Genomic DNA, 12818 nt, shown 5'->3' on the forward strand with positions numbered 1-12818 from the left:
GGTTGCTTCGGAAGAGCAACTTGGATTACACAAGCCCCACTGGTGGCAGCACCTGCCATCCCAGGGCGCTGGCAGGTGGCGTTTAAATTATCCATCGCACGAGGTTGCTCTGGAAGAGCACCAGTTGCAGAAGGGAGCAACAGTTTCTGTTAAGCTGCGAAGCATTGAACGTAGAAAGGAAATACAGCTGTTATCGTGACTGCAGATGCAGACCGCAAGAGCGCAGTTGCTGAGAGAAAAGAGTGGGGTGGAAGGTGCTGGACAGTTACTCAGTATCACTGAAGAAGGAGCTATATATTAGTTGCATCTCTCGGGTAGTTGCCTCATCATCATCATCGGGCCAGATACGTCCAATCCAAGGCAAATGCAAGGGGTGAAACATCATGTTTCTTCTAGCGGCGCGAATTACATAGAGCCAATCCTGCCTCAGTTGCATTCATAGCATTTGATTTACAAGTTATCTCCATTACAACGGATGAGCTCAACACACGGGCACGGGGAGTGTTCGCATGGCATCTGCTTCATGCGCGGCCGCGCGCCGCACTTGGGTTTTCGTACACCCTTTTTTTGCTGTTGTGGCATGTTAAAATTTATTGCGCTGCTGGTTAACAATGGTAACCGCAGCGCTGGGCAAATGTATGAAGAACAGAGAACATTTTTCATGGCTTTATTGACACGTATATCCTCCCGGTTACTTTCAGTCAAAAAGAGATATTTCGCAAAATACACTACATGTCTACGTTACACCATTCCGATAATGTGTGTCGCTGCACCAGAGTTGTTCTCAAATGGCGCAAGTGACATTTTCAGTACATCATATCGTGTATCATGCACGCAATACGTATTGTAGCGAAGAGAAAGGCGAAGCGCGATCGCCGCACGCCGACGACGACGCTGCTGCTGGCGGACCTGCCTGCTTTTGTGCTGTGCTCACCTGCGCTGCCGTGCTCGCCGCCGGCCTGTACGTCAAGCCATGCATTTGGTAACGCATCTTATGCAGCGCACCCCGCCTCGTAATTCGAGCCCGGCATTAAGTCCTGTCCGTCGGGTTTTCTTGGAACCCTCGGGAGAAAAACTCGCGCTAGCCGACGCCAGCAAGGCCAGGCGGCGGAATTTGGACTATTGCCCGAGGGGATCAAGGACATTTTAAACAAGGTTCGTAGCAGTCCTTGAAACCCTTGAAAACCCTGGAATTTAAAAATAGCATTTTCAAGGCCTTGAAAACCCTTAATTATTTTGAGGTCCTTAAATATACTTGAATTTATTCAGTAGGTTTTCGTTCAGCCGGTTTTTAGCAGATGCCTCTTGAATGCCTGGCAACTATATACTCAAGCCAACCAAAGCATCCAGTCGAATCCGTTTCTGTGGAATTTGGACTTTTGCCCGAGGGGGTCAAGGACATTTTAAACAGGGTTCGTAGCAGTCCTTGAAACTCTTGAAAACCCTGGAATTTAAAAATAGCATTTTCAAGGCCTTGAAAACCCTTTTTGTTTAGCCGGTTTTTAGCAGATGCCTCTTGAATGCCTGGCAACTACATACTCAAGCCAACCAAAGCATCTAATCGAATCCGTTTCTGTAGCCACAACGCAGTAGCGTAGTTACAGTTGGTTACAGTGGCGGCAACGACCGCAGCTAAGCCTACCTTCGTTGTGGGAAAGCATGGTGAGTTAATAATCTCTGTCTCGTCTTTCGTAGCTGCAATATACCGGGAAAGTGCAATTTCCAGCAGTTGTGGTTAAGCAGTGCAGCTTATAGGGAGTGGATTTCTCCTTATACACCAAACATGCATCGGGCAAAGGGCAAGACTTGCGGGAAAACCTTCGATGTATCATCAATCGGTGAGTTGGCCCTCAAAAGTCATATGAAGAGCGCAAAACACATTGCAAACACAAAAGCGACTACGGCGCATGGTACCATGTGGAGCTACTTGACAGCAGTTGCTTATGAGCAACGTATCAAGCAAGCTCCATCAACGTCGTCGAATGTGAGCAGCCTCTGCAAAGCGCACGAGTGTGTGACCGACGCAGAGATACTGTGGACCCTGAAAATGGTAACATCACATTATTCCTACAACTCGTCATCACACACAGGGGAATTTTTCAAGAAAATGTTCCCGGATAGCGAAATCGCTAAGTCATTTTCCTACGGTGGAAGAAAATCTGCATACGTAGCGTGCCTTTGTCTGAGACCATTTTTTCTCTCGTGCCTACAACGTGAATTAGAGCAATCTTATGGCTACACCATTCTGTTTGATGAGTCTTTGAATGACTGCCTGCAGAAAAAACAGATGGACATCCATTTGCGGTACTGGAGTACAATGCACGAGCGTGTAACCACGAGATACGGTGTTCATGGGACATCGACTGCTGGAGACCTTCAGGAGAAGCTTCTGGCTGCCTTGGCAGATTTGCCGCTGGCGAAAGCTGTCCAGCTGGCTATGGATGGCCTCAATGTTAACTGAACCTAAAGTGTTTTAGGAAAATGCAGGAATACTTGCAGCAGAACCATCAAGTTCAGTGTTTGGACCTGGGCACTTGCGGACTGCATACAATACATAATGCTTACAGGGCAAGTGTTGTTGCCAGTAAGTGAGGCATAGAGAATCTTCTTTCAAGCCTCAGTGCCATTTTTCATGACGCACCAGTGCGAAGGGAAGACTTCTCTACTGTGGCAGGCCAAATGACATTTCCTTTAAACTTTGTTGCTCATCACTGGGTTGAAAATGTTGTTATCGAATGTGCCATTGCACTGTGGGGTGATGTGAAAAGGCACGTGGGATGTGCAAAAAAGAAAAGTGAACTTGCCAAAGTTTGCATCATTCACACAGCTCTGCGAATTTTGCCAGGACCCACTGCTGTTCGCCAAACTGAGCTTTGCTCTTGGCATCGCAATGATTCTGAAACCATTCCTCAAGGAATACCGAATGGACAAACCACTGATATTCTTTTTAAAAAGAGATGTGGAGTGTCTCTTGAGGAAACTTCTCACGAGATTCATGAAGTGCTCTGTGCTGTTAGCTTCCACAGGAATTGTCGGCTTGCTCAAAATAGATCTCGTGAACCCAAGTAACCATGTATCTTCAGAGAAAATTGACATTGGGCATGCAGCTGAAGAAATGGTCAAAGCCACAAAGGTGAGCGCCAAGGACGTATTTGCCTTCAGGATTGAATGCAAACAGTTCCTTATCAGTACTACGAAGAAAATTCTGCAAAAGAGCTCGCTGGCATTTCATCTAGTTAGGAGCCTGTCTTCACTAGACCCTTGCCAAACGACCTCAAAGCCAGATGAGTGCCTCACAGGTTTGAGGAAAGTATTAGACTCGTTTATTGCAGTTGGAGGATTGGGTGAGCATGAGTGCGATTCGGTCCTAGGCGAATACACAGAACTTCTGCAAGAGAAAAACACAACCTGCGGCAGTTTGACAAACACTCCTTTAGCCAAGACGAGTTCTACCTTGAGCTCTTGAAGGTTGACTCATCCTATAAGCACTTGTGGAAAGTTGTGAGACATCTCGTCTTGAGTCACAGACGGGCAACTGTTGAAAGAGGCTTCAGTGTGAACCGCCAGGTCTCTGTTAAAAACCTGAAGGAGATCTCATATGTGTCACAGCAAATCGTTTGATGCTGTAAGCAAGGCTGGTGGCATCCTGAAAATTGTAATAACGAAGGAGTTGCGTAGATCTGCCTTGGCTGCACACAACCGCAATCAAGCCTAATTGGAGGATAAAAAAAAGAAGCGATCGAGTAGTCAAATGCATCAAAGAGAAGCCACATTGAAGAAGAAATACACGGCATAAAGATGAAGAGGAGGAGGCTGGAGGCAACAGTTGCCGATTTAACAGCTTGTGCTGACAACTACGCTGAGCGGGCAGAAGCTACAAGTGACATCACCTTCATTGTTAAGTCCAACAGTTTGAAACAAGCAGCAAAAGAAAAGACTGGAGCTTGGAGAAATTGATAAGTTGAAAGGAAAGCTTTAGGAACTTAGTCACGAGTCCACTCTTTGAGAATGGACCTCTTTTTGTGGGTGCGTGCAATACATCTGAGAAAAGAAGCTAGTTAGCTATTGATTGTGTAAAATATGCAAATATGCCTACTTTTGTTTTTTTGCAGTAAAAGATGTGCTTCCTTGCTCTAAGGCATGTTGTGGTCTTTTTCTATGATCTCAAAAAGTCATGTTTCAAGTCGTTGAAAATTCTTTGTTAGGGCCTTGAAAGTCCTTGGAAACCCTTGAATTTTTTTTCCTTCATGATGGCTATGAACCCTGCATTTAGGACCAACGTCACTATGCCGTCCCAGTCGTAACAAAGCGACCCCACGATTGCGCCGAGGATTGTCTACGTGCCTGTCACCCCAAGATCTGTCGCCCAGTTCCGTGGCAATAGCCTTGGTCGTGTTGAAGACTGGGTGCAGCACTATGAACGGGTAGCTCGACATAACGGGTGGACACCCAACCAATGTCTGCGGAATCTATGCTTCTCCTTAGATGCCACAGCGACATACTAGTTCGAAAACCACGAGGCTTCGCTAACATCATGGGAGACATGCAAGAGCGAACTGGTACATACATTTGCGAACCAGCGACAGCATGCTGAATATCTGCTCCATGCTCGTATCCAGGCTCCCACCGAGAGCGTGAGAAGCCTCATCGAAGACGTACTGCGTCTGAGTGCCCGTGCTGACCCTCGAGCTACTGAAGAGAAGAAGGTGCGGGCCTTGATGAGGGATATGTCCGGAATGACATCTTTGGAGGCCTCATCCGCAATCCTCCTACCACAGTATCCGAATTCATCGCTGAAGTAACCAACATCGAGCACACATTGGTGACAAGAACCAATCACTTCGAGCGACTGAGCGCCCTTCCTGTCGTCTCAAGTCTTGTTTTGTCTGGCCTGAGCGGTGTTGGCCTCGGCGATGTTCGCAAAAGAATCCATGACGTCATCCGAGAGAAGCTGAAAAGGCTGTTCCCAGCTTCTCACCAACGTGCATCTGTCTCCATTGCGAGAGCTGTTCAGGACGAACTGCGACACGCGCTGGCGCCGGAAGACGTACGTACTAATTGTAGTTGCAGCCAACCAACCATCTCTGAGCTATGCGGCCGTCGTCCGTCGTCTGCCTCTCATCCATCGCCAGTACCAGAATGCTGCCGATTCCAGCCTTAGACTGCGCAAGTTTGTGCCCCCGTACGTCTGATGCACGCCTGGAACCGCTGGGCCGCCGCAGGAAAACCGACATCTGGGGAACTGCAGACCGGAGGCCAATGTGTTTCTATTGTGGTGAGCCTGACCACATGTATCGCTACTGCCCGTACCACGAACTCGGCCTTCGAGGTTTCAACCGGGCTGATACGCGTCCCCGCTACAGGGAACAGCCCCGCGAGATACAGGACTACTTTCAACGCTCTCCATTGCCAGTGTCAGCTCCACCTCGCACCTCCCGGTCGCCATCGCCTCGCCACCGATTATCCCCTTCTCACGCATCTCGCCGTGAGAGCCTTTCGCCACTTCGGGAAAACTAAGTACGGTGACGCCTGTAGGTGGCCTTGCCGGTGTTGCACGCAGTAAAGAACCTCCGCCTACGTTGGAATGTCCCAGCTCGACCGATGGCACCCTTGGAAGCGAAAACGGTTTTGTGGCCTCTAGCAATGTAAACATTTTAATCGACAGTTGACGAAATGGTGCTTGTCGACACCGGTGCCAATTACTCGGTCTTCAGCGGCAACTTCTCTCGGCGTCTTCGCAAGGTTACCACCCAATGGGACAGTCCGCTCATACGTACCGCGGGAGGTCACATCATACACCCTATTTGCAAGTCGATTGCCCGCATAGAGATTCACGGTGAGATGTGCCCCGCCACATTTGGATATTGGAGAATTGCTCCAAGGATGTTATTCTTTGCATGGATTTTTTCCGCGAGTATGGCGCTGTAATCGATCTAGGGAGGAACAAGTTGACCCTTCACGCATGTTCTTCATCGCCAATACCTTCCTAGGCCCCCGACCTGCGATGAAAGTTGATGCCGACGATGTACACTTGCCACCGTTGTTGATAGTTTTCCTCCCGGTCCAAGCTGATACAACCGCATGTGGCGACGATGTTCTCGAAGAAAGTGTCCAGATGCTACTTACCAGGGGCATTGGTGCAGCGCGAGGGATCGCCAGTGTTGAACGTGGGTGTGCCAACATTTTCGTGACCAACTTCAGGAACGAGCCACAGCACCTGGCGAAATGGGTAGTTATAGCCCAAATGGACGAACTTAGCGACGTTCGCAAAGCTGTTGTTCTGCCTGAGGAGGAGGCCCCGCCTGGGTCACGCGACCCTACAACGTTGCCCCTGGACATCGATCCCAAGCTTGAGCCTTCGCACAAACGCGACCTTCTCTCTTTTGCATCAGTACCACGACTGTTTGGTGACGACATCCCGAGTTCGCCAGACGCCCGTCGCCAAGCATAGAATTCGCCAGACTTCGCATCCACCACCAACAGCATACAGGCACTCTTCAGTACTATCTCCATCAACGTTACGTCCATTTTTACGTTGGGCACAAGGTCTGGGTGTGGACGCTGGTATGCCGTCGAGGTCTCTTCGACAAACTCATGAAGTACTATTTTAGCCCGTATACGGCTCTTCGGCGCATCGGTAAACTGAACTACAAGGTGCTGCCTGAAGGAACGCGACCATCATCTCGTCGTTCCCCCCATCCTGAATTTGTGCACGTAGCTCGGCTTAAGCAATAGTGCGCGCGATAATCGCCTGCATTTCCCACTGCCTTTTACATTGGCCAACAGGATTTTCTGGGCCCGTGTGTGGTTTTCCGCCGCGTGTTTTTGCTTTCGTGTTAGCATCAAGACGATGCTTCTTAATAGGGGGAGGCAGTGTAGCGAAGAGAAAGACGAAGCGCGATCGCCACGTGCCGACAACGACGCTGCTGCTGGCGAACGTGCCTGCTTTTGTGCTCCTGCTATTAGCTGTGCTCGCCGTCGGCTCTACATCAAGCCGTGACAATATGTGACCATTCCAACATAATTTTCACGCAGTAAAGAAGGATCAGTCTGCGCAGAGTGAATGCATGCAATTTAATGCATGCATGATGTATCTTACAATCATAGACAACTGCAAAAAAGGTTCAGTATTTATGTAAACGCGTGAAATCAAACCACTATCATGCAAAGATCTTCAGTCTCCATGCCGATATAAGCGACACTAATAAATTCAGATAACATACGGTTGCATAATCGGTTCCCGCGATGTGCCGACTCTTGCGGACCAATCCCGATCACTGCTTCGTCAACAGCAGCGACTAAAATCATAGTTCATGATCCAGGGTGCCGAAATGAGTGGTGGCTCCCGAGAAAGCGAGTGCAGGTAGCGGTTCCGTCGTTTCCGTGCGGGTCTTGCTGTGCTCTTTGCAGTTTCGAAGATCACGAGCATGAAACGAAACACTGCCGTAGTTGCCGTACTTGTCGCGGCACCGACATCACTAACACATGAAGGAACATGATGCCAAAGTGTCTGTGACCGGTGCCGCAAAGCAAGCGACGGCGCCCGAGATAACGCGCGACTGGTGGAGCTTGCGAAACACGTAAAGGATGCCTGGCTGTTGCGACAGCCGCGCGGGTCGAAATTCAGATGGGATAGAGAGAGAGAGTGTGTGAGAGGCCGTTTCTCCTTTCAGAACCTTTTTTGCGGTTAGATCTTGTACTTCAGACGATAGCGCCGATTCCTCCTTCAGTTATGTTCACAATGGAAGGTGTATGTAATTATGACTTCAACGGAGGTTTTTCAATTAGCTGGGACGGATGTGGCTCGTGCTTTCCTCCCCCTGCAAATGCCTTGTAGAAGGACAATCCCAGACACAGGCCAGGTGTCTGGTGTTCACAAATTTATTCACTAGAGGGCTTGCTCATTCAGGAGGGAGCAGAGCCCCGGCATGCCGAGAAGGCGCACCGCCAAATTCTAATCTGGGCGTGCCCGACGAGCATGCTGGGGTATGTTGTCTTCTTCTGGATCCAGGCACAACGCTGCATCGCTGCATGCTACAGCCCCCACCCCCCTCGAGCGAGGAATTCGTCAGGAAGATGAGCGATATGTTAGTGAGACGGCGAGGGGGTACGCAGGATGAAACGGGGACGTCAGGGAAAGTCCGTTGGCAAAAAGAAAATGAGGCCGGGTGGAGCTGCCGGTAAAGACCTCAGGCTTCAGGCGGTCGGCCAAGGCTAAATCGTGGCGGCCGAGGAAGGGGTGGTGAGGTCGAAGACAGATGCACTTGATGCCGGGTGTCTGCGTGCGAGTGGCCAGGGGCAGAAGAGCCACAGCAGCGACAAAGGGCATCTCGAAAGGTGCTGTAGACAGGTAACGTGCCAGTGCGACAATAGCGCGGCGAAAGCAGCCTGTAGTGGGCCTGCCGCGTAATGTGATGGGTGTCCGGACGACAGCGATCAGGAATGTGTGGCCTAGACGGTGACAGTGCAGTGCATGCTTGCAATGCTGCAGTAATGGTGACTGCGGGCAGCGTGGTCGTTGTGGCAAGCACAGGGGATGCTGCCGAAGCTGCACCGTCTTGGCGGGCCGGGGAATTCGGTACCGGCAGAAAGGAACCGATGATGCAAGGCGGATGAGGAGACGGGGCTGTCGCCGCCACTGAGTCTGGATGCGAGGCCTGTGGAGGGCCGTGTGAAAATGCTCACCGGGTGTTGAGTGAGGCTGAATGGGTGCGTGTGCTTCGGCACAGGAGCTCGAAGCAGAAGTAGGCGGTCATGCGGCCAGCTCCCGAACAGTAGGAGCGGCGGAATACAAACGCATTGCAGCCAGTGACAGGTTATAGAGGGGTGAGAGGGCAGCAGGCAGAAGTGACTGAACGGGTGCCGGAGTTGTGTTCACAGCTAGTGGTGGAGTCGTCACCAGCGGCTTAGGAAACGCAAGGAAGTCTGAGCAGTGGAAGATTTTTGCCATGCCGCTCTGCTGGTCATGAAGAGGTCGTCTGGGGCGGTGAACAGTGGTACATCTCAAGTGTGGTGGTCGCTTGAGAAATTAAGGGTTGCGAGCAGTGGCGAGCACGGGAATCGTATTGTGTGCATGGGATGAGCAGCAGGAACGAGACCGTGGGGAACGGTCTTCTCAGTGGAGTACCATAGTGCCGAGACTGGAATGAGGTGCGAGCATGATGTGCTCGCAGACAGTACTTTTGGAAAGCAGCTTGTCGATATCACGGCTCAGTGCAGCGATGGATGAGAGTAGCCGGTTAAGCGGTCGCTGGTGGCTGATTGAACCGATGAGGCGGGAGCGAAGGAACACTGAACTGCAGGCGAGACGTCCATGACCTGGTTGGCCATTTGGGCCAGTGAGGCAGTGTCTGCTGTTGACACACAAAGGATCGATTGCACACACCGAGGAAGGCGTTGTAGGAACAGTACCCGCAGGGCGGCGATGCGTCCACAGATGGAGAATGGTTAGCAGCCAGGTGCATCATACGACGCAGGAGCTCAGTGGGCTTGCAGACACCGAGTTCTTCCGGCTGAAGCAAGCGTTGCAGGCGACGCTGCTCCAGTTGAGGCGTGCGCCGCATGACCACCGCTCGTAGATGATCGTAAGGGCGATTGGCAGGTGGGGAGAGCAAAATATTCAGATGACCGTAGCAGTAAAGAAGGGAGAGCACCGATGACATGATCGTACATCTCCTTCTGATTTGTGATGCCGCGTACGTGAAACAGACTCAATGCTGAGGAACCAGAGTTCCAAGTCCGAGGGCCCGTTTCGGGCAGCTTGAGCGCATGGACGTCGTGCTCATGCGGCCAGCGGGGGCGGCGGCGGGTACGACAGAATCGAAGAGGCAGTGGAGGAAGCTGTTGCGATCACTTACAGGATGTGTAGCAGGCGTCAAAAGCAGGCGGGGGCTCGAGCTCCGTGCCACGGTAGGCGTAGGCTGATGCTGGAGCAGGTCAGGGACAGAGGCGGGGCAACTTGAAGTCGAGTCACCAGTTTGTGGAAGGAGGATCCCAGACACAAGCCAAAGGTGTCTGGTGTCCACAAATTTATTCGCAAGAGGACTCGCTACGCCAGGAGGAGCAGAGCCGTCGGCATGCCAAGAAGGCGCACCTCCAACATCCGATTAGCCGCCGAATTTTGTTGTTGTCGTTGTTAGCCTTTCAAAAAATGACACATATCCACACTGGGGGCTTGGCCAAGAATCGGGAGGCAGAGGTTGCTATTCACTTGTACTGAGTAAAGAAAAAGAAAAGCACGTGGGAACGCAACAACGGTGGATTCTACCTCATGAACAGAAAAGGGATAAGAGTTTTGACTTCAAATTAAATAAATAAATCAAAATAATAGTAACAATAATAAAAAGGAGGGATTAAAAAAGGATTTATTAAGTCAAAATGCATAAAAAAGAACATTTTTTAACACTTAGCAAATCAGTTGAGATTCTAGCAGGAAATTTTGAAAAGCAGTACAAACAGATCTGTGGCTCAGCCCAAATGTAGTGGTGCCAAATGATAGCAAGAGCCGGCTGCACAAACTAAGGCCAAGGTGCTGCAAGGGCTCCCCCAGCAACCTTCTTCTCAAAGAAGTGAATCGGCAACAGTAAAGCCAAAAATGATCAATAGATTCAGGCTGACGGCAAAATGCACAGAGGGGAGGTAGCGCCAAACCAGGCCTGTGTAGATAGATATTTAGAGGAGGGTTACGGCAGCCTCGTCAGAGATACTTGAAGCGAATTCTGATCTGCGTGCACCCGCCGAGCATGCTGGAGTATGTCAGCGTCTTCTGGAGCCGGGCACAATTCTGCACGCTACAGCCTCTTTCGTGGACCTCCATTAACCCGGTCCTTGTGCCACCTCGGCCTCTCTATCCTCGGAAACCTCCTATTCACATCTGCCCACCTGACTGTATGTACACCCTCCATTTGTGCTTATCTTCTCTTCGATCACCCTTAGGGGCATTGGTTATCGGTCTTTAGCATCATTTGCATTATTCACGTTTATGTCCCGGCCATATCAAACAGAAACTTAGAGTGAAAAAAAAAGGTTTTAAGTTTGACTGCGGATAACACAGCTGAACGATCAAAAATAAAATGTGCAACATAAGGGACGGGAAGAGAGCCGAGTAGGTCAGGAAACGAACACTGCAGCCCAGTCCCCGGCTCTGCGTTGATCGCTAGTATTGGCATTTACACGATGGAGTTGAGTTGAAAATCGGTTACTGGGTTCATGTAAACAGTGCAGAGTCGGGACCTGGAAGTCGAGAGAGCAAGTACAGTCAACTCCGCTGCAGGGTGTTGGTTCACTCAGCTCGACACTGCCTCGATGTGCTTGTAAACGCTGTCAAGTCGAAGAGCCAGGTGAGTGGGAGGGGAGATGATAAATGTGAACCTGTTTTTTGCTTGCGTCGTCACGCCTCTAAAACAGCGATGGCATGCTGCAATTTGGAGGCTGCCGCTGCCCTCTCCTGATGCGCCGCTCGATGCTTGGTGTCGCTGCAGCTGAACCGGTCTCAACTCGCTAGAATCGAGTTCATGTACACTCGCAGTCGTCGAGTTGGGCTGACATTGCTCAACTTGGTCCCCTGACTCAACCTGCCGCTGTCGGGTTCATGTAAACGACGTTAGTGTACAATTCTTTCGCCATGTGCAGGAAGTGGATCCCAGGCTGCGGTCCGCAGTTGCTGCGTGCAGGTGCCACGCGGGTCTTCGAGCGCACAGGCGACCTGAGCCCTGAGCGCATGCTGTACCTCTTCCATCTCTTCTCTGCGCTGCCCGAATACCCGCAGTCGGCTTTCACCGCCGCTGCCGTGGCAGCTAGAGAGAGCCCCATCCACTCCTAACAAGTGCCGGGAAGCTGTGCCTGCAGACTGACAACTGCGCCACTGTTTACTGCCTACCTGTGCACCTTTCAAGGATGCTTCTCAACAAACAGGAATAGACAAGTTTGCTGCGGGTGCAATATGTTACAGCTGTGTAGCCCTGCTCATAGCCATCATGAGTGCCGGCCACCAAGTCCACTCGCTATGCATGCTGCAGTGAGGAGGAAATCTTGTTACAGAGCGGCTTGAAACATGAGCGGCACAAGGCGCATCATCCACATGCATGTGAATTGAAAACAATCTCACAAATTCACTAATTTACACTGTGATCCTTCACACTCGAAGAAAGTGAGTTATTTATGTAATGTGATGACTTCGGGTCTTTAAGGGAAAATAAATGAAATGAAATTTGAATAAACACTTTTATGTTGAAGTAAGGCTTTTTCGTTGGCTGGTTTGTTCTTTTTCGTTTGAAATAAGCGTGGGTTCTCGAACACTGTGTCTCCTCGTTTCTGCCATTTCTCTGTCTTGGTCGATTAAGCGCACACTTATTTCAGAAGAACCTTTATGTTACCAGTATGCCTGTAGGTACGTCTGTCTAGCCACTTGGTTTCCTTAGTGGTACAGTGGAATTCGCTCTAAGTTCACACGGCCAAAGCTCATCATTGTCTCATTTCTGCCATAGTCCTGCTTCCATTTTCAAGGGCAGAGCTTCCTAATTGACCTTTAACTAAGGATGAAGTATTGCTTCATGTTCTTCAAAAACATAAAAACAATCAGAGACAAACGGTAAGCAGTACAGTAAGCAAACGGTAAGCAAAAACAACAAAATAAAGCTTGGGGCTCTCTGCGTCGGTATCCCACAGCGGAGAACTTGATTGCCTTTAAGAGGGCCAAGGCCAGAACGCGATTCGTTCGGAGAAATGCCGAGAAATCCTCGTGGCAGAAATATGTGTCCTCTATAAACAGCTCAATAACATAAAAAAAAATGTGGGAAAAGGTTCGAAGATTCAGTAGT

General features: G+C 50.2%; 1 protein-coding gene and 1 pseudogene across 10 annotated transcripts in view; both read left to right on the forward strand.

Moving 5' to 3' along the window:
• Positions 1-12233, forward strand: part of mtTFB2 (mitochondrial transcription factor B2) — a 73595-nt gene extending 61362 nt beyond the window's left edge. For 5 of the 10 annotated variants that reach the window (XM_077664765.1, XM_077664761.1, XM_077664763.1 and 2 more), the window contains one exon: positions 11632-12233. In XM_077664765.1, coding sequence (XP_077520891.1) covers positions 11632-11821 — 190 coding nt within the window. In that variant the 3' untranslated portion in view covers positions 11822-12233. Of the gene's footprint in view, positions 1-11218; positions 11605-11631 lie in introns of those variants that run through there. The other 5 variants (XM_077664764.1, XM_077664758.1, XM_077664757.1 and 2 more) reach the window with 5 other exon arrangements.
• LOC144132389 (uncharacterized) lies at positions 1670-11210 on the forward strand (annotated as a pseudogene).
• Positions 12234-12818: the final 585 nt, after the last annotated feature.

The sequence above is a fragment of the Amblyomma americanum genome, chromosome 5 (genome assembly GCF_052857255.1).
Source record: "Amblyomma americanum isolate KBUSLIRL-KWMA chromosome 5, ASM5285725v1, whole genome shotgun sequence".
NCBI classification, from domain to species: Eukaryota; Metazoa; Arthropoda; class Arachnida; order Ixodida; family Ixodidae; genus Amblyomma; species Amblyomma americanum.